At 46.5% G+C, this 22,146-nt stretch overlaps 1 protein-coding gene and 1 long non-coding RNA gene across 2 annotated transcripts in view; both read right to left on the bottom strand.

The window, feature by feature from the left end:
• Nucleotides 1-8,599: 8,599 nt before the first annotated feature.
• The window catches only part of TMEM38A (transmembrane protein 38A), a 35,134-nt gene continuing 21,587 nt past the window's right edge, over nucleotides 8,600-22,146 (bottom strand). The window contains exons 3-6 of the mRNA XM_063914504.1: nucleotides 20,206-20,390; nucleotides 14,834-14,921; nucleotides 14,392-14,509; nucleotides 8,600-11,554 (exon numbers count right to left, since the gene is read on the bottom strand). Of these exons, the coding sequence (XP_063770574.1) occupies nucleotides 11,327-11,554; nucleotides 14,392-14,509; nucleotides 14,834-14,921; nucleotides 20,206-20,390 (619 nt within the window). The 3' untranslated portion in view covers nucleotides 8,600-11,326. The remainder of the gene's footprint in view (nucleotides 11,555-14,391; nucleotides 14,510-14,833; nucleotides 14,922-20,205; nucleotides 20,391-22,146) is intronic.
• On the bottom strand, nucleotides 20,765-21,544 carry LOC134928645 (uncharacterized). The gene is made up of 3 exons (XR_010177974.1): nucleotides 21,463-21,544; nucleotides 20,991-21,090; nucleotides 20,765-20,903 (listed from the first exon to the last, which is right to left on the bottom strand). It is a non-coding gene; the product is annotated as an uncharacterized LOC134928645 (long non-coding RNA).

Here is a 22,146-nt window from a genome sequence, read left to right on the forward strand (position 1 = left end):
CGTATATGTCCTTACTCTAAATGAGTCTCCTAGTGCTGATATGATACTTTATATAACTGGTGAAAATTCCTGTCAGAATAACTTGTGTAGTAAATGATCAGGTTAAATAATAGACTAATGATGGGACACCACTATTTTTGCAAAGACAAAAATGTGTAGTTTAGCCATGTAAGTTAAAGCACTGGCCTAGCTGTTCAATCACTGTGCTATAACCACATCCACTGGCACATTTTTAAGGGCTGCAGTGTGTGTGGTACAGGAAGGCCCACACTGCACACCCTGCACCCATTATTTTTAATACTTATCCTCCAGAGTTCCATGGCACAGCAGCAGTGCTGTAGAAATCACTGGGAAAGTGGTACGGTGCCATTTTTCTGGTGTTTTACGCATGTGCGGTAGTAAAATCACTAGGAAAATGGCCGCCGCACCATTTTCATAGAGATCTGCACATGCGCTGTAAACTCTGGGACAGCACTAGGGTCCCCTAGGAACCCTAGTGCCCACAGCTACAGTGCTGCCGGCTAGAGAGGAGGGGGCCCAGACGGAACCGGCACACGGGCCGCCTCCTCTCTAGAAACTCCCCTGACCACATCACAATATCTTGCCTTCCAACAGTCTCAGGTTTGATTTTGTTTGATAATTGCACATAGGACAATGGTCTGCTCAATTTACTTCTGTCACTTCTAGACTTCAAAATCCCTATTCACACCAAAAGAGTTCTCTGTTTTATTTTCAGCCTTTGTTTTTGCCCAGACACTTACAGATGGGCATGTTTATTTAAAATAAATGGCATGATGGCACGAGTCTCATTGTATTACCTTCATGGGGGATATTCAATTGGCTGCAGTAATTTGCCATGGGGTATTCATTTGTCCCCGGCACTCTTTAGGTATTTTTTTCACCTGCCCGAGGCAGGCAAAAAAACAATTCCCCAATAACCAGCCCTATTTTTTCATGAAAACACATAGGCCCGGGAACTTATCCCGATTCCTATGTGTTTTTGCAACAAAACGTGATTATTTTTCGTGCTAAAAAAGGGATGTAGGGGGCGTGGCCTGGAGGCTGACTAGAGTGGCAGCACAAACAGGGAGCTCTGTATCCCCAGAGGAGAATAATCCCCTGTTTTCCTCCCCCTGCCCCTTGAACGCACCACCACATCACCCACTGCACCACCGAGACCCCCTCACACTGGTGGGCCTGTGCTGTGGAGTCGGGAAGCCGGTATACCGGCTTCTGCGGATTGCGGCCTGCCCACCCACCTAAAGCCGGGGCCTCGATTTCGGACCGGCGCTGCTCGTCACGGGGGGCGTCCGCTCCTGGAGACCCCGGAGTGCCAGCTTGTGACCCCTATCCTGGACCCGTGCGGCCGGACCCCCCTTACCTGGCGGCTGAGACCGGCGGTGCTGCGGGAGGAGAGAGAGCCCGGCCGAACGCGGCTGCATCAGGCCCGGAGTCCCGGCGGCGGCGGCCATCTTAGATCTCGGGACCCGGACGGAGGGGCGGAGGACGTGCGGCCTAGGGATCCCCCCCGGCGAGGAGGTGAGCCGCTTCCCTTGGCCTGGTCTCCCAGCACTGGTCCCTTCCTCTGAACCCCAGCACATATTGCCCGCGGACGGCCGCTACCGGCGGCCCTGACACGCTGGAGGGGCTGGACGCAGCTCCCCCCCCCCCCCCTCCTGCGAGCTCAACCAGGATTAGGTTCTGTAACACTCCTGTGGCTGAGTGGATCTGCCCCACTTCGGCCACCTCTCTGGAAGCTCCTACACATTGTCTCCTGAGGAGCACCGGCGCAGGTCCCCCCTAGCCTCCGGCCCACTGCAGCCTGCTCCAGCGGCGGCCATTTTGTGGACCTCCGGGACTGCAAGCCCCTCTGCCTCCAACCACTTAAAACCCGCTGGGGCCTACACTGGGGCCCACCCGAGGGTCGTTTTCATACCTGTCCGCGGTCCGCGGTCCTCGCTCCCCGCCGGGGCCCGGCCGCGGGGCTACCCCGGTCACTGGCTGGTCCGTGCCCGGGACGAGTCCCCGTGGTCCCTGAGCGGCAGAAATCATCTACAGGGCCCCCCCTCCTGCGGCTCCAGATTGCCGGCTTCCAGTCCGGGGCTCGGTGCCCTCCCCTTCTTGAGCCTCCCTGAGCGGGTTCCATCAGCCGGGCTCGGCTAATCTCCACACCATGATGCCACCTTAAAGCCCTCGATTTCCCTCCCCTGGTCCTGAGCTTCACTGCAGGAGCGCCACCTCCATTTCCCACCCTGCTTTCCACTCACCCCCCTACACCCCCAAGATGACCAGGGGTAACAAAAAATACCAGGGGTCCGACCTCACACCATTCCTAACCAAAAAAACCACCCCAGCCACGAACAGGCCTGATAATCCCGGGTCCTCCCAGGCCCCCTCCGAATCGGAAGCCGAGGATGACGATTTTACACCCCTCACCCGCAAGGACTTCCTCTCCCTCCATAAGGAGATGCGGGACATCAAGTCCTCAGTTCAGGCTCTACACTCCCTCAAATCCAATATTGCTGACATCGGCTCCAGAACTGACCAACTTGAAAGAAGAGTCGAGGAGGTGGTAACGTTCCAGCAAACAGTAGAGACCGATCTTCACCAAATCCGTCAAGATGTTGCCCACCTCCGAGAGGAGCACAAAGACCAAGACAACAGAGCAAGGAGAAATAATATGAGGATCCGGGGTATCCCCGAGGAGGTCGAGCCCACTCATCTTGATCTCTACCTCAAACGCCTCTTCGCCCACCTGTCGCCTGACACCCCTGAGGAACATCTCCTCCTGGACCGAGCCCATCGGGCCTTGCTCTCAGGACTCCTCCCAGCCCAGAGATGTCATCCTCCGACTGCATTACTTCACGGCAAAGGAGGCCGTCATGAGGGACACCCTGCTTCAAATTTTTCAGGACTTATCCCCGCTCACTCTAGCTAAACGCAGGGACTTCAAACCCATCACTTCTCTGCTCTCCCGTCACAACGTGAAGTACCGCTGGGGTTTTCCTTTCCGGATCCTAGTGTGGCACCAGGGGAAGCTCCTCACAGCCAGAGATCAACCAGAGGCCCAAACACTCCTCTCCAGGTTAGGCATCTCCGCTCCCGACCAAGATGCCCATCCTCCACGCCTCCCGCCACGGACACAGCGGGACTCACTTCAATCTCCTCGCTCTGAGTGGTTCACGGTGCCGACCTCCGCGGCCTCCCAAGCTCCACCTCCAGTTCCCTGAGAACTTTCACCTCTCTACGCTACCGCTTCCCACATAGAATTGGGGCGATCACTCCTGGTCGCCTTCCCCCATTAAGAGGTGCCTCGTTACTTTAGGTTCCCTGTAACCTGATCTCTTGATCCCTTGGTTGCTTCACAAATGCTTTGTTGTTATCCCCAGTTGAAATGTTTCAATGTTTTAAAAATTTCAATGCCTAACTGCCTAAATACTCAAATGTCACCCTCCTGATATGATTCCATGCTGACACCTGATTTACTCCCCTCCATCCTCCCCCCCCCCTCCTCTTCTTAGCCCCTTGGGGCTGGCGTTCCGGCTGTCTTCTCCTCCTGTCTCCTCTCCAGCTCTCTCCCTCAGGTTCCCCCAGGGGAGGCTTGCCTCCTGTCCTTTCCCGAGCGGCTCACGATCCACGATCTGGGTCCAATGCCGCGCCCCCACAGGGCCCCGTGCCATACCGCTGACCTAGGTGCTCCCCCGACGCCTAGTATTCCTTCCCCTTGTCAGCTCTACCGGTCCTGGCCTCCACCGCCAGACGACCAACCACCCTCCCACCCCCTCCGGTCTTCTTTCCCTCCCCTCCCTCCTCTGACCACACTCTCTCTCACCTTATATACCTCCGATCTGTCTCCCCCTCCCCCCACTTCTCCACCTTTACCATCTCCGCTCTTTTTAATCTGCCTACCTCGCTGTTGCTTGCACATGGGTCTCCGGATACTCTCTCATAACGTGAAGGGCCTGAATAGCCCTCAAAAGAGAGGTAAGCTCTTTGCCTCCCTTAAACACCATAGAGGCGATCTGATTTTCCTACAGGAAACTCACTTCGTGCACGACTCCCACCCTACCCTGCAATGTAAACCATTCCCTGTTTCCTTCCATGCCTGCGACCACTTAGCCAAAAAACGTGGAGTAGCGATTTTATTTGCCCGCCACCTCACTTTTGAACTCCTAGACTCCCATACTGATAAAGACGGCCGATTCCTTGTCCTGGTGGGGAAACTTAATAACAACTTATGCACCCTGGTTAACGTCTACGCCCCTAACCAGCGACAGGAACGGTTCTTTACAAGGCTAGATAATCTCCTCACTCGAGTCCGACAGGGCGACCTCATACTTGCAGGGGACTTTAACTCCGTCCTCAACCCACAGCTAGATCGCTCTACCTCCTCCCTTACTCCTTCCCCATCGGACTCCCTCCGCTCTAGATCCCTCCTCCGTCTCATGCGATCTCAACTTCTCTACGATTCTTGGAGGATAAAAGATCCCTCTGCCCACGATTATACCTTCTACTCTGCCCCACATAACTCCTACTCCCGCATTGATATGGTCCTGCTCAGTCATGATCTTGCTTTGAATCTCCGCGATGCCCATATTCACCCATTAATTTGGTCCGACCACGCCCCCATCTCCTGCGACCTGGCAGGTTTGGTTTCCCGTCCTTGCCCTATGACATGGCGCCTCAACGACTCCCTCCTACACAACCCTGAGATAAGGTCCCATCTCCAAGACAAGATCTCTGATTACTTCACCTTAAATGACTCCCCCGAAATCTCCAGGTCCACCCTCTGGCTGGCGCACAAGGCTGTCCTTCGAGGACACCTCATCAGCCTAGCCTCAAAAGCTAAAAGGCAATCCCTTTCCCAATACAACATGCTCTCCATTAAACTCCATGCACTCGAGACCCAACACAAGGCGTCTTCCGACCAGACGGTCTTGTCCGAACTTCGCACCATCAAGGCGGAACTCGATCTCCTTCTTACTACACGGGTGGCCAAGCGTCTTAAGTGGCTTCGCCAGTCCTTTTATGAGAAGGGTGACAAGGCGGCACGACTCCGCTCCACGAGAGCCAAAACCAACATTGTCGCTATCAGAAATTCTCTCAATCAACTTGTTCAGGATCCCATTGCCATTAGAGCCGCCTTCCAATCCTACTACACTGATCTATACAACATCCCGCCCCCTTCACCGGGCTCTTCCCCCCAACCCCAATCTGACCTCATTTCCCACTTTCTCTCTGCTTCTAAACTACCCAGATTACCCCAGGACGCCTTGGACCTTCTTAACGGTGAGATTACGGTGGAAGAAATCACCCAGACTATACTCATGCAAAAAATTGGCAAATCCCCGGGCCCGGACGGGTTTACGGCTCTATATTACAAAAAATTATCTGCCCTTCTCTCCCCCCACCTGCACTCTCTCTTCAATGGGATTGTCCAAGGCGACCCTTTCCCCCCTGAGATGCTAGAGGCTAGAATTGTGGTGATTCCCAAAGAAGGCAAGGATCCTCTTAACTGCGCTAGCTACCGCCCCATATCTCTCCTGAACTTAGACCTGAAAATCTTTGCTAAGATCCTGGCCAATCGTCTTAACCCATACCTCCCTTCCCTTGTTCACTATGACCAAGTAGGATTTATCCCGGGCCGCCAGGCAAGAGACAACACCAGACGTGCTATTGACCTTTTACATATCTCGAATTCCAGGAGATCCCCCACTATCATGCTCTCCTTAGATGCCGAAAAAGCATTTGACCGGATCTCCTGGGAATTCCTGAAACCCGCTTTGGAGGCCTATGGCCTGTCCGGTGGCTTTCTCACTAGCATCCTAGCTTTATACTCCACCCCCACTGCCACCGTCCTTATTAATGGTATCCCATCCGTCCCACTTAGTATTTCCAATGGCACACGTCAGGGCTGCCCCCTCTCCCTCTTAATATTTGCCCTCATCATAGAACCTCTTGCCTCTCAAATTAGAGCACACCCGGACATACACGGAATACGGGTAGGCCCCACAATCTCCCTCTTCGCAGATGACATCCTACTTTCCCTGACCCAGCCCCTCATTTCACTCCCAAACTTATTCTCACTCCTACAAGTCTATAGCCTTATATCAGGCTATAAGATCAACTACTCCAAATCTGAGGCCATGATGCTTCATATCCCCCAACATGAGGCTGAGTCCCTTCGCGCCAACTTTAATTTTAAATGGCAGCCCACGAAGATTAAATACTTAGGGATATACCTAACCCCTCATTATGACTCCCTCTTCCGGGAAAACTACCCACCCCTCCTTACCAACACACTAGCTGACCTGACCTCTTGGAACAGTCTCTTCATCTCGTGGCTGGGCAGGATCATAGCAGTTAAAATGACCATAATCCCCAAATGGCTCTATCTTTTTCAGACTCTCCCGGTGGCGTTCCCGGCCTCCTTTCTCCGCACTATCCAACGAGCCCTTATACGCTTTATTTGGAACCACAGACCTCCCCGCATAGCTGCCGACACTCTGAAAAGATCAACCTCCACGGGAGGCAGAGGCCTTCCCGATGTCAAACTATACTACCTCGCCTCCCACCTATCTCACATTGTCACTTCATACGCTCCTCCAGGATCGGTGTCCTGGTTGGACATCGAGGCAGCCTTCATTGGCATTCCAGACCTGACCCCCTTATGGGGCCTCTCCTCCGCCTCCTGACCCTCAACCTCTAAACTTCTCCCCACCATCAAATTTAACCTCAAAACCTGGGACGCCCTCTCTCTGAAGTGGGGTCTCACTACCACACCCTCACCCTTGACCCCCATTTGGCAGAATCCCATGTTTCCCTCCGGACTCTCGGTTACGAGATCCCGGACGTGGATAACACTGGGCCTTAAATTTCCAATCGACTTTGCCGATCGAGGCCAATGGTTGTCCCAGCCTGACCTCCAGCAGAAAATCCCCTCACAACCACTTAACCCCTTCCAATTCCTACAAATACGCCACTTTCTAACCTCCCCCCCCCCCACCGCCTTACTTCGTGCCCTTACTCCTTTTGAATCCCTATGTGTCAACTCCCACTCCTCTAAAGGCATAATCTCCCAACTTTACTCCCTCTTACTAGAATCCTCCCTTCCCTTATCCCGGCCCCATGAACTCGCATGGGAACGGGACCTCGGGCCTCCACCAGAAACAGAAGACTGGGAGGACATGAGGCTAGGGATTGCTAAATGCTCCATTGCCACCGCTTTTAAGGAAACGGCCTACAAAGTTTATTATCGCTGGTACTACACCCCCGACCGATTTAACAAATTTTTCCCGTCCTCCTCCCCGTCCTGCTGGAGGAACTGTGGAGCTAGAGGCACTATGCTCCACATATGGTGGACCTGCCCGGTTATCGTGCCCTTCTGGGACTTGGTCCACTCCCTCCTTAACTCACTTCTAGAATCCCCTGTGCTGAAAGATCCTTGGATCTCCTTACTGTGTTATCCCCCCCCACTCCTCAATAAATTCTCCCAAAAGCTGACCTCACACATTCTAGCGGCAGCAAAATCACTGATTGCCCTCAACTGGAAGAGCCCCTCACCACCTTCCCTACTATCCCTTAAAGCTAAAATTTGGCACATCGCCTCAATGGAAAAGATCACATATTACCTCCACGACCGGGGCCACGTCTTCGAGCAGGTCTGGGCTCCCTGGCTCGCCGCCGAACGTAGATAGCCGTTCCCCTCCATCGGAGCCTGCCCCCCCCCCCCCCCCGTAGACCCGTGGGCACCTACCACTTTCTCTCCCCGACAATTCTCTTTATCCCATCTCCTCCCTTTCTCAATCTTCCCTTTTCCCTTCTGCCCTCTCTGCCCTCGTCTCCTTTCTGATTCCCCTCCCTCCCTTTATTCTGATCTTGTTGTTCTCATGGTATATATTATGTATGGATACAAGTGTGGTTCTCCTCCCCCCCCCCCCCTGCTCCTCTCCTCCTCCCCCCCCCCCTTCCGAACCCCATGTTTGAATTTGATTGTTTTTCCCTCACCGATTAACCCTGTTAATTATCTGAAAAACTGTGGTCTATCTTGGACACTGGCTATGTTGGCCGCCTGTCCCATGTATTTCTAGAATGCTTTTTCTATGTACCTGACCACGTACAAATAAAGAATTAAAAAAATAAAAAATAAAGGGGATGTAGTTGAATTGCCTGATAATTACACAAATCATGATAACATCTGTTTATTTTGTGCGCAAATTTAGCGGGAACAATTGAATACTCCTCATGTCTGTTAATATGCTTGTGAGTTATACATTTGATGTTAAATTATTCTAAAACTAGTTGCCAGCCCATGTAAATGACGGAACAACAACAGTAATGTTAGCGTCGACGGCTGTGAATGCCGAACAGAGCAACAATTGAATTGCTCTGTTGGGCGCAGAATTCTTGAATTCTCCCCATAGAGGTGAGGAGCAGCGTGTGCCATTTACTATATAGGATAAAATAAAACTGTTAAACTTTAAAACTTCTTTAATCATCAGTCATAAAATATTGGGCACCAAAAACATTTGAAAAATTTGTCTAAAAGTGTTGATTAATAACCCCAAACTGTATGGAGCACAAAAACAATGGAACAATATTTTCTTTTATGTAAATTATTTATCTCCATGCAAGATCACCAATTTAAGATGAAACAATAATAACAGAGAAAACACTGGGAGTCATTTATGAAGCGCACCACAGGAAAAATCTTTGTACTGCATAAGTGTGCTGAAATGTACCTTCAAGTGTACACTAGCCTGGCGCTTATCAGCCTGGGCCAATTTTCACTATAACAGGGGTACCCCAAACTCACGCCAATATCCTTTTTCCACTACTGCGAAAATCTGGGATATTGCAGTGATAACCCGGGTCTGGGCTCAGTAGACATCCAGCTTGCAGGGTTGGTCCCGGGAAGGACCCGACTAACTTGGAGGGTTGATCCCGGGAAGGACCCCGATTAAGCGGCATTGTAAACGGCTTCCGTTTGAGGCATGGGAAGGACAGCAACGCACCTGACTACTTATTGCTGCGATGAGACTATCCGGGAACAGGGTGAGTGACATCAGGGGACGGAGCCGAAGTCTCACTGCAGCTGAGACTCCCAGCGGTTACTACACCCGTGTGACCTGGGACTAATTTGGGTTGGAGTTGCAGTGGAAAAGGGCCAGTCCTGGGTCTGACCCGCTTTGGAACTGTATTCCAAATCTTGGGTCAGACCCAAGACTTAGGTGGAAAAGATGTACTATAGTGGAAACCATCTCAGGCTGTCCAGCTGCCCAATTTATAATAATTTCAGTTCTTTATACAGTGCACTGTATGGGCTATAGGATTAAGGGGGTCATTCCGAGTTGATCGCTCGCTAGCTATCTTTTGCAGCGCTGCAATCAGATAGTCGCCGCCTATGGGGGAGTGTATTTTCGCTTTGCAAGTGTGCGAACGCTTGTGCAGCCGAGTAGTACAAAAACAGTTTTGTGCAGTTTCTGAGTAGATCTGAACTTAGCTGCTGTGATCACTTCAGTTTGTCCGGTCTCGGAATTGACGTCAGACACCTGCTCTGCAAACGCTTGGACACACCTGTGTTTTTCCAAACACTCCCAGGAAACGGTCAGTTGACACCCATAAACGCCTTCTTCCTGTCAATCTCCTTGCGATCGGCTGTGCAAATGAATTCTTCGTAAAATCCATCGCTCAGCAATGATCCGCTTTGTGGGGGTCATTCCGAGTTGATCGCTCGCTATCCATTTTTTGCAGCGCTGCGATCAGATAGTCGCCGCCTACGGGGGAGTGTATTTTTGCTTTGCAAGTGTGCGAACGCTTGTGCAGCCGAGCGGTACAAAAATGTTTTGTTTAGTTTCTGAGTAGGTCTGAACTTACTCAGCCGCTGCGATCACTTCAGCCTGTCCGGTACCGGAATTGACGTCAGACACCCGCCCTGCAAACACTTGGACACGCCTGCGTTTTTCTAACCACTCCCTGAAAACAGTCAGTTGACACCCATAAACGCCCTCTTCCTGTCAATCTTCTTGCGATCGACTGTGTGAATGGATTCTTCATTAAATCCATCGCCCAGCACCGACCCGCTTTGTACCCATACAACATACCTGCGCAATGCGGTGCATACGCATTCGCAGTTTTGCCGTGTTTTGACCTGATCACAGTGCTGCAAAAAATAGCTAGCGTGCGATCAGGTCGGAATGACCCCCTGTACCCGTATGGCGCGCTTGCGCATTGCGGTGCATACGCATGCGCAGATTTGCCGAGTTTTGACCTGATCGCAGCGCTGCAAAAAATGTCGGAATGACCCCCTAAAGCTTGATCTCTGCCAGTCCGTTTGCAAAGGGGAACGGTTGTTCATGGAAAGAAATGCCCCTGAAAAAGCACTGTCCGCAATTCCCTATCCCATTTAAATATGTCGCTCAAAATCATATTTAGTCTCAGCTCTGCATCACAGATGAGAAGCATCAGTGTGCCTGCTCTAGGAACTTAACTCTTCAACGCATGTTCTCTGCCTGTGCAAACTTCTGCTCCTCTTCAATTATGGCCCTCTCGCCCCGCAAACCAAAGTGCCCTGGCTGAAGTCTTGGTGCACATTTGCAAACTAAGGCAAAGAGTGAGTCCAGGCATAAATGGCATGGTAGAACTACAGTAGCATTTGCACTCCGTAAATGACATCCAACAAGATTTCAGGCTTTATAAACTCTAAGCAAATCTTAGTTCATCTGCTCTTTGTTCTCCAGTGTGCCCATTTATGTCTTTATTTAGTGTTTCTGTAACATAAAATGAATGCTTCTGCCTTATTTAGAAAATAATTTAAATACATAAATTAGAAAAAGGGATATGCGGATAGACTGCGAACTGAAAGCAGTTAGATTATTTAAAAATATTTTTAAATAGATTTTTAAAAATAAATATTAAATTATCAAAAGATTTGCATATTGCATTAAAAACACTTCAGAATTTTTGGTAAACAGAAATAATTAGCTTTCTTTGCTTAAGAGTGATCTGCTGCACATACACCGGAGAGCAATATCTTTGCAAGGGAAATAGGATCACTCTCTTGGATTCAGCCCTACAAATCTATTATCTGTCTCTGCAAGGTGTTTTACAATGATCTTGCATCCTTTTGCTGGTGGATGATTTATAGACACTATTTGGCAATCTTCAGATCTGGCAGTTCTTGAACTTGAGAAATAGATTACTGTAGTTACTGCGGGACTTCCATTTCCATCAATAACAAAAAAAAAGAAAAGGCTGAAGTTTTACATGAAGACTGCTTTGGGCAATGCATAGTGCGTTGTGATGTCTCAGTGAGGCCCTGTAATCCTCACTCAGCTTTCTTCACTTTCCTTTTGCGAGTACCCTCATTTAGCTCTTCTTTAGATTTTGCCTGTACTGAATGTGACACCTCATGGTCATCATGGTGGTGGTGGTGATGATGGTGGTCATCATGATCATCGTGGTTACCATTTGCAGATCCAAAAAGGATAGGGCAGATGCAGTTCTCCACAGGAGCAAAAGGTGACCCATGGGAGTGAGTAGCTGTCATGAAGATCTACATAAGGAAAAGGTAACACATGTGTATTAAGAAAATACAGAGATTCAGAAAGTGGAACATGAAATGACACAATAACCAACAAGTATATCCCCATAAAGGTAAAATGTCTACTGTATTTATGAATCATGCAGGTGTATGGACTTATTATAGAAACATGAAATACCACGTCAATAGGAGTTTAGTTATGCCTGCTTTGGGATGTAGTTATGTGACCGGCGGATAGGAGGCCGCTGATCACACTACCAACGCCTACATCCCGCCCCCTCAAAATCCTAACAGTCGGCATGCTGACTGACAGGGACTATTCCCACTCGTGGGACACTCATAGAGTGGAAATAGAACCTGTGGCAAGCGGAGCTCGCCATGGAGCCCGCAGTGTGGCGAGCGCAGCAAGCCCTCAAGGTGCTTTGTTCCGTAGGCCCTCCCGCTGGCATTCTAATCCCCGGGATCCCAGCGTCCGTATGGTGACCAGAGGGATCCCAAGCGCCAGTCCCTCATAACCAACCCCCTGATTTTACATGACTAGCCATGTATAAGCCATTGTTCTCCCCAGGTTTTATTTTTCGGGTGGTCTGCCCAGCAAACATCCCTTGTTGCCCTGAACTCACCCCTCTAGGCTGAATAGAGTTGCTCCAATGCGTCCTTATTTCCCGGAATTACGGTCGGCTATTGTAGGTGAAAACTGTACGGAACCGGTGCCTCTGCAGTGCAGAGCATGTACTGATGGAGGGGGCAGAAGATGGTGCTGTGACATCAGCGCAGCTCAAAGCCACGCCCACTGCAAGGAAAATACTGTCCACCACAACCCATGTGGTCACTATCGATGGTTGCCATTGATGATGATAATGTAAGTGCCCATCGATGGCAGCCTACTATGTAATGGATGGTCAATGGTTTCACCCTTTACTTCGACTGAACCTGGGAGCAGAGTTTTGCGGGTTTGTGTGTGGGGAGGGGGGGGGGTGCAGCTATGTGTCCCGGCACTTTGAGGGTGGGTGAGGGATGGGGAGTTGGTTATGCTGTGCCATCGATGGAGGGGAACCATCTGGTTCTCCCCCATCTATAGCAATAGTAATCTGCATCGGCCATAAACTATTGATGATTATGAATAATCGATGGTCGATCTGCAATCTGACAGTCTACAATGTCAGATTACAGCAACAGAGGCAAATAAGGTTTTAGCCTGCATAAAACGGGGAATTGAGACAAGGGATGAAAGTGTAATTGTACCATTATATAAATCACTGGTACAGCAACATCTTGAATATTGTGTACAAGTTTGGGCACCACAATATAAAAAAGATATCTTAAAGCTCCAAAGGGTTCAGAGACGTGCAACTAAATTGATAAGGTGGTTAGAGATGCTTGAATACGAGGAGAGGCTTACCAGGATAAATATATTCACACCTGAAAAAAGGCGTCTAAGAGGAGACATTATCAATTTATATATATATATAAATACATAAAGGGACAATAAATGGAGCTGTCAGAGGATTTGTTTATTAGGAGACCCATACAAAGGACACGCGGACACTCTCTGAGGTTAGAAGAGAAAAAATGTAGTACCCAACGAAGGAGGGGGTTCTTCACAATAAGGGCAGTAAGGATCTGGAAAACCTTGCCAGAGAAGGTAGTAATGGTGGACTCAGTAATGGAGTTTAAAAATGGGTTGGATAAATGTCTAACTGATAAAGATATCCAGGAATATAACATTTAAAAAGACTGTATTGAGCTACTACGGGTAAACTTTGGTTACATTCATAACAGTATAGGATCAAAACATAGAATGAACTTGATGGACAACTTGTCTTTTTTTCAACCTCATTAACTATGTTACTATGTTACTATCCCTACTCACGCTGTTGGAGCAGCCCCGTCAGAAGGAGGATTCTGGCTGCTATCTCCACCTTGACTCCGGGTCAACAGTACAGTAAGCTAAATTAAGCACTGTACATCCCCCTGTTCACACGCACCCCCCTAGACACACACACACCCCTTTGTTCTGTCCCCTCACGCCCCCACAACACATATGACTTGGGGGGAGATATAACAAAGCTTGGAGAGAGCTATAGTTGCGGGAGATAAATTAGTACCAACCAATCAGCTACTGTCACGTGAAAAATGACAGTTAGAGGGTGATTTGCTGGTACTTTGTCTCTCTCCACTTTATCTCTCTCTCCAAGCTTTGATAGATCTTCCCCTCGATGCCCTAACCAAAGTAGAAGTCACTCTGCATCAGCCCATTAATGCCTGTGCTTCAGATTCAGGATTCTGCGCTACTCTAAAGTAATGCAAGCTAAGAAGTAATGCAAAAAGCACAATCTAGCAAAGTGACTATATTATATTTTTATGCGATTTATAAAGTTATATTTTATGCAAAAAAAAAAAACCTATTAATAATAATAACCCTAATCTACACCTCCTGCAGCCAAACCCTAACTGCTCCCTCCAGCAGCCTAACCCTAGCCCCCCTCCTCCCACAGCCGAACCCTAAGTGCAACTAAGCCCCTTGCGGGCATAGTGGCTCGCTGCGCACGCCACAGGTTCTATTCCTACTCTATGGGTATCTTGGACACCCATGAGTGGGAATAGAGCCTGTTGGTCGGCATTCCGTGTGCCGGCATTTCTAGCATTTCGGGATCCTGGCGTTGGCATGCTGACCGCTGGAATCCCAAGCGCCAGTCAGCTAACCGCATCCTGCAGGGACATACTCTCTTTAACTAAGCAAACAACTAAACACAGCAGGGGTTTTACAAGCTGTAAACATTTGCAGAATAGGAATATTTATATTAAGATGGTACCTTCAACCTAGAGGAATGACATTAGCTTCATACCTTGCAAGAAGCCATGAAGAGAGTAAAGAAGAAAATGAGGTACGCCTTGGAGATAGGTAACCAGTGGGCCTGTTGAAGAGTGAACAAGATAGCACCGTAGAAGCTGGCCTTGGTTGGGCTGTGACAGACATGAGAGACACAAGTAATCAAAAAAATGAAATCTAAAAATCATTTATTAGACAGAACTATAGCTGAGGTTGCAGCCATCTTTCTGGTTTGGCTGGTTAAGAAAGCAGAGGGAGGCTTGCTCCTTACGTGATCAGGCCAGTCACAAATGCTTATTTCAATTTACTTTATTTTACAATTAAGACATGAGCAACAGAGCTCTTCTGGTATCTATCAACAAGAAGCCTGCATCGCGCATTGGCTGACTGCAGCATGTACACACACCACATGGGAGATTCTGCTAGTGAGAACCAACATAAGTACACAGAATACTCACAAGGACATGTTAAGAATTTCATTGGTCTCTGGCTTCCAAACACCACGCAAGAGCTGTTCCAGATTAGACATGAGCGCAACACCGGAGCCTACAGCACAGAAGCAGGGAATTCATGATGTTTAATATAATAAAGGCATATATTTTCCACTCAAACATTCATAGAAATTCGGAACATAAAATAGATATTACCGTCAGGACCTTATTCAGATATACGCAGATCTACCTCCTCACATGCTGGGGGTGGCCCAGCACAAGGCAAGGCTGCCCATCAAGTGTGACGTGCCACCACCCGATGCATCCGCAATTACATTGCAGGCGCATTGAATTAAGGCTGACCCCTGGCAGCGCTGCCTGGCTGTGCTGTCAGGTGGTCCACTGACATTTTATTAATCAGAACGGCTGCATGTAATGTCACAAAGCCGCCCTGAAAACCCTCCCGGCCTGCCCCCATTCCGCCCCCCCCCCCCCAACGCCACGCCACCACCCCGTGAACACCCGCTGCTATCAATCATCTTGCGGCTGCATCCTTTCTGGATGCGGTCGCTGGGAGAAATATTGCACAAGCACACTACGGCCAGTGCGCATACGCAGACCAGATGGAAGCGTTTGCTGTGTACAGAGGCACCGCTGCTTCCATCTCTGCATCAGCCCCTAAATGTACATCAAATTATATTTACATTAGCATGAAAGCTTTGTGTCGAAATTAAAATCGACAAATCCAGAATCTTTAGGGATTTGTCCAGATCTTAAAGTTTTATAGTCAATTTCTAAATAAGCCAGTCTTATCAACACCCCCGCCGGCACCAGCCCAGCCGCCGGCACCAGCCCAGATTAAAGAAGCCGACGCTGTGTGCATGCGCAGTGTCAGATTCCTCTGGAGGAATCTTTCACAAAAGTGAAAAACTTTTCCAAAATGGTTATTACTACTGCTGTCCCTGCGGGTTTCTCTTAGTACATAGCACTGATATTTTCATTACAAATGTATATATCCACTGAAAAAGTGCTGCAATTATTAATATAGATCCTTTAGTCCAAGTAAATCATTTAACAAAATACAACTGTTTCTTGTATTTCATATATAATAATTTCTGCTACCAATGTGAATTAAATAATTGAGATATAGGGGGTCATTCCGAGTTGTTCGCTCGCTAGCTGCTTTTAGCAGCTGTGCAAACGCTAGGCCGCAGCCCTCTGGGAGTGTATCTTAGCTTAGCAGAATAGTGAACGAAAGATTAGCAAAACTGCTAATAAATAATTCTTAGCAGTTTCTGAGTAGCGCCAGACCTACTCCTAGATTGCGATCACCTCAGTCCATTTAGTTCCTGGTTTCACGTCACAAACACGCCCTGCGTTCGGCCAGCCACGCCCCCGTGTCTCCAGCCACTCCTGCGTTTTTCCCTGGAACGCCTGCGTTTTTTAGCACAATCCCTGAAAACGGCCAGTTTCCGCCCAGAAACACCCACTTCCTGTCAATCACACTACGATCACTCGAGCGATGAAAAAACGTCTTTCTAGCTTGTGTAAATCTCCAAAGTTTTGTGTTAAATTAGTGAACTGCGTACCATGCGCATTTTCCACCTAATCGCTCCGTTGCGAAAAACGTCAACGAGCGAACAACTCGGAATGACCACCATAGTTAGAATGCTTATTTTGTCACATATATTACATGTCGTTCAGGGCTGTGTGGCTCTTCAATATAGCTAAGGCTTTCATCATTGCTACCAGAATTTAGACAACTTTAGGTAGTCATGGCTTTTTCATGTAGAGTATAAAGAGCCCATTCATTGGCTCCTATAAGTGTTAAGTACACCAGGATTCCACATAAATTATGTCAGACAATTGTTAACGTGAATAAAAATAACACATTTCCTGAAATTCTTTTTAAATGTTATGTTAACTAAGATGACCTAACTCAGCAAAGTGGAACTGTTCTATGAATCCTCTGGCTATGGCGACACCTAGTGGTAGAGGGATAGTTCCACTACTGAGGCATTAAAGAGAATTATTATATATAATTGTTTCACATACAAAATATCAGACTTGATATTTTTTATTCACATGTGTCTCCTTATTTGTGAGTAAACCCTGCTATACAAAATAAAAGGCAGATTGATATTGTGTACATTTTGCAAGGGGAATGAAATGGTCATTTAAAAAAGTTATTCATGCATTTAACTATTTATTTATACGATGTGTATGATTTATCATTCCGATCCACGGCAGAATGAAATATCGTACAATATATCTTATACTGTGTATCCAGCTTAACACATCGAAGAAGAACAAGGAAGGGAACTGTATAGCTGAATGGAGCTACAGATAATCTCAAAAAAGCATGAAAAATAAATATGAGGTAGAATTTACAAATAAATCACTCACACCTAAGTCATTTATTAAGGACAAACCAACCATGTCAATTTACAAATGAAGCTTGTGAATGTTGTAAAATGTCTTAGCGGGATCCGCTTAGGATCCCATCAGTCGGAATCCCGACACTGCTCGGAATACCGGCTCCGGCATCCAGACTATGATCACAATCCCGTACCGGGTTCCACATCACCGGGATCCCGAACGAGCCTTTGCTGGGCCATTGGAGAGGTAAGCCCCGGAATGGGATGGGATGGGGGGGCTAGGGTTAGGCTATGGGGGGAGGGTTAGCCTTAGGCTGCAGTTAGGGAGGGTAAGGGTTAGAGGGGGCATTGGGGAAAGGTAAGTATACTTACCTTGCCACTGTTGGTATTCTCACCATCGGGATGCCGCAGTCAGTATTCTGACCACCAGCATCAACCTGTCTTAGGTCATCAGTTTGTTTGCCCTCTGATGCAAAGTTATCCTCAAATACCCCAGCTGATCCAGATGAAGGCAATAAACCACTATACACAGGCTTACCATAATATCTCTTTAATCCGGGACATCTATGATTTGCACAGGTTCTGTGGCTGCTAAATTCAAGACTGTTTTTCCCATTTTTAATTGTCACAGAACCGGTCTAAATCATAGGTGTCCCAGATTAAAGGGATATTTTGGCAAGTCTACCTATTGTATATAGCAAAGTCCACTTTGTCTTGAGAGAGGGGAAATATATACCTGACTTTAGGTCTTATTCAGTGATGTACGCAAACCCGATATTTTCACAGTTGAGCGATTATCTAATGACTGCGCATGCATCTGTAATACTCCCACATATGTAAATTTTTTAAACGTCTTAGGGGACGTTTGGTTTAATTGTGTTTTTCCTGCTGCAAAGAATAGTTTTGTGTCCATTGTAAGAGATTTAGTTGGCATCCCAGCATTCGGTATCCCGGCGCCGGAATCCAGACAGCTGTCAGAATGCAGACGCGGAATCCCAACAGTCAGACTCACAAACGTAAGTATGCCTGGGAGGTTTAGGGTTAGGCTGCAGGAAGGGATGGTTAGGCTTAGGCTGCAAGGAGGGTAAGAATTAGGGTTACCTTCTCTAGCACCCTGTCGGGATGTCGGTGTCGGTATTCTGACCGCCGGCATCCTGACTGCCGGTATCCCGTACCCAGCACCTCTGTAAGGACCTTAAGCTAAACAGGTTGCCATAAAATATTCATAATTGGCCATTAATATAAAGTGATTATATCCCCTTCATCTTCACTTGTGTAAATAAACCTAGATCAAATGCTATACACTGTAATATTTCCTAATAAACAAGATATTTAATATCCCTTATTAAGAAATCCTATTAATGGAGGATACGTTAGTCAGGTGCCACATCACTATCATCATCTCAGCATAGCCACAGCAGGGGCAGGTAGCATAAAAAAATAAATTCATATACTTACTATTACACATTTTACTTTTTTTCCAGTTGAAAATGGCACTGGAAGTCTAGGCTTACCGTACACTCCACTATGCATGCGTGTTTACCTTCACACTGGCCTGGTGAAGCAGTATGTTCAGCATACCATTTCAATCAAGCATCACTCAGTCATCCCAGTGAGATTTTAGGCGGTATTCAATTAGAGGCAATGCGATTTCGGCTGATCAAAATGGCTGGATATAGCGATTAATGGGCAATGGTCATTATCGCAGTATCCAATTAGAGGCCGTTTTGATCAGCCGCAATTGGACCCACGATTGCACGAAAATACATGGGATCGGGGATAAGTCCCTGATCCCATGTGTTATCGGCACTCTGGCGGTCCATTAACATGGATTATGCTTTGGGTGCCTGAGGCACCCGAAGCATAATCCCCGATAAGTACCGCTGCTAATAGGATATGGCCCTTTATTGGTAAATTAGTTACCATTCCATCAAAATGACAGCACAACATAACAGTAATGTCAGCGCTGGTAGCTGTGCACGCTTGAACATAGCAAAACTTGAATTGCTCCGTCAGACGCCATCTAGTGGCCGGCGGTGCACAAAACACTTGAATTCCCCCATAGGGGTGAGGAGCAGCATTAGCCTTTTATTACTGTATATAGGACTGCTGCAACAAAACATTTTCTATTGCTGCAGAAAGCAGTAACATAATTGTTTTTACTATTGTTGGAAATCATTAGATTTATAAGTCTTCCTTGGTACAGCTTCAGTATGCACACACAATATCATTATTCCTGATAAATCAGCTACACTACTGTAAACTCCTGCAATCCAGGGTCGGACTGGCCAATAGGTATACAGAGGGGAATCCCCAGTGGGCCCCACGGCCTGAGGGCCCCACCTCTTCGTTTTATGGAAGGATTTGAGCAGAATCATGAATTCACTTCGGTGCTTGATTTGTTTCTATGGAAACTACACCAAGATGAACCCACCTGCCAATCAAATTGGGCGGTTCTGACACACCCCTGTCCACTCCTTTATAAAGGGGGCCTGTTCTTAGCATGTCCTCTCTCTAATTGTTGACCAAGTACTCTGTGGTGGCTGAACACACCCGCTCTGGTGACTGGCCCCAACCACTATGCTGGGGCCCCTACCACTGTATTCCCTAGTGGACCCTTCATGCCCCAGGCTGACACTACATATAGCCATGGACATGTGTATCTTACATACACACACATACATGCAGTTAAGGCTCCCATGAAGGCTCAGGGCCACTGGCATATTTATAATGGGTGATGGGGGCCCACATCGCACACCCTGCTTCAATTTTTTTAATATTTATCCTCTGGAGTCCAGCGTCGTAAATATGTAAATACTTATTGGAGAGAATATGAGTACTTTAGTAATTTTTAGCAAGTGACATCTATAAGCCACATTCACTATCATGTGCAAGGTTTTACATATTATAAACTCATTGGACTACATAAAATATTCACGTACAGTACGTATCATGAAATTTAGTTGGAAAACAGGAATCACACTAGCTTTTATCATACTCTCTTAATTATGTAAAGCTCACCTTTTACCCATCCAACCAGTACCATAATAATCCATCCATGATGGTAGTGGTGGTGGGCGTGGTGGATTCCAATGGCGATTTTGCGAACACGTACCACCTCTTTCATGCCAACAAGGACAAGTTTCAATGGCAGGAAGCTAACACACTTGTAGAAGAGATTCATTGGACAGAAAAACATCAAGTACCTGCAATAATGTGAAGACAGGGAGAGACAACAGGCTTATTTTACTGAGTCACTCTGATACATATCTGTCATGTGACCTTTTTGGTTGGGGGGGGCCAAGATATAATTCAATTCGGCACCCCTATATCGCTGAATGTCACCCCCTCAGGGGTAGCTTGACTTACTCGCCACACTGCCTACCTGATGACAGAGATATCTACCTATTTATATATATATATATATATATATATATTGAAAGAAGAGATTTCCCCAGGGAGCTGATGTCGTACTTTGGTATGTACAAGTTTTGTATAATAAATTAATCTTAAAAAAGAGTGATTGTTTATTTTTTTAAAAAGCAATACATAAAACTGTTTACAATTTGCCCAGAATAACAATAAACAATGTTTGTACAGACGATAGTTGTGTTGGTAATTCAAACAACATCAAAATGATCTTCTTTGTAGAGATGTCAGAGAACAATGTGCTAATCCAACGCGTTTCGTCCTACAGACTTCATCAGGGGTGTATTAATCTAAACAATACAGAAACATTCATAAACAACTTCACTCTTCTAGTTATAATACAATTAACTCTCTTCAAAAGCTTATTGAATACATACCAAAGAATCACAATATGGACATACATCTTATCGTGTCTTCAAAAAGGCAATTTAACAATGCTTAAAATAGTATCGGACCAAATTTCACCATATGGGGTATCTGTAAAATCATAACATATGTTACCAAAAGAATATTACCATAAAAATATATGGACAGGATATATTATGTGAGGAGGAACAGAGGAGGAGGACTGGTTTACAAGGATTCTATTGGGCTTTTAATCAGCCTTACTGCTTCATACTTAGTCAGAAAGGATCGTCTGATCATATTTGAATGTTAAACATATTTATACGTTCAACTTTTGATAAATATGGGACCAACAGAATGTGTAGATAATTCTCTGATGAAGCGTTACTAATATTCGCTTAATATTCACCAATTGGAAGTTTGAAGTGTAGATATACATATAAATAATTGTTATATATTTTATTTACTTTTATTTTTATTCGCATTGGCACAGATTATACATACCAATTTAAATTGAATTGGAAGTAACCCTTTTCACTGATTATCCACTGGGTATAACCTTTTTGAAATTTAGAGTAATTCTGAATCTATAATAGAAAAGAGATTCTATTTAACTCTTGGGTGTGGTATTTATAATGTGATCGCCCATACCACATTCATCATACATACCAATTTAATTCAATTAAGCCCATAAGATGGCAAATCACTGGATATCTTCCAGATGTCAATTTAGACAAAGTGGACCATTGTAATAGTACCTATGATTAAACAGAATATGTGGACGGGTATAATATTTGTCATTTTAATCCCCCTTGAAATATGTCTTATTTAGTATACTCATCGTACATACCAATTAGATTACATCTATACGATGAGTATACTAAATAAGACATATTTCAAGGGGGATTAAAATGACAAATATTATACCCGTCCACATATTCTGTTTAATCATAGGTACTATTACAATGGTCCACTTTGTCTAAATTAACATCTGGAAGATATCCAGTGATTTGCCATCTTATGGGCTTAATTGAATTAAATTGGTATGTATGATGAATGTGGTATGGGCGATCACATTATAAATACCACACCCAAGAGTTAAATAGAATCTCTTTTCTATTATAGATTCAGAATTACTCTAAATTTCAAAAAGGTTATACCCAGTGGATAATTAGTGAAAAGGGTTAC

Source organism: Pseudophryne corroboree, chromosome 1, assembly GCF_028390025.1.
Source record: "Pseudophryne corroboree isolate aPseCor3 chromosome 1, aPseCor3.hap2, whole genome shotgun sequence".
NCBI classification, from domain to species: Eukaryota; Metazoa; Chordata; class Amphibia; order Anura; family Myobatrachidae; genus Pseudophryne; species Pseudophryne corroboree.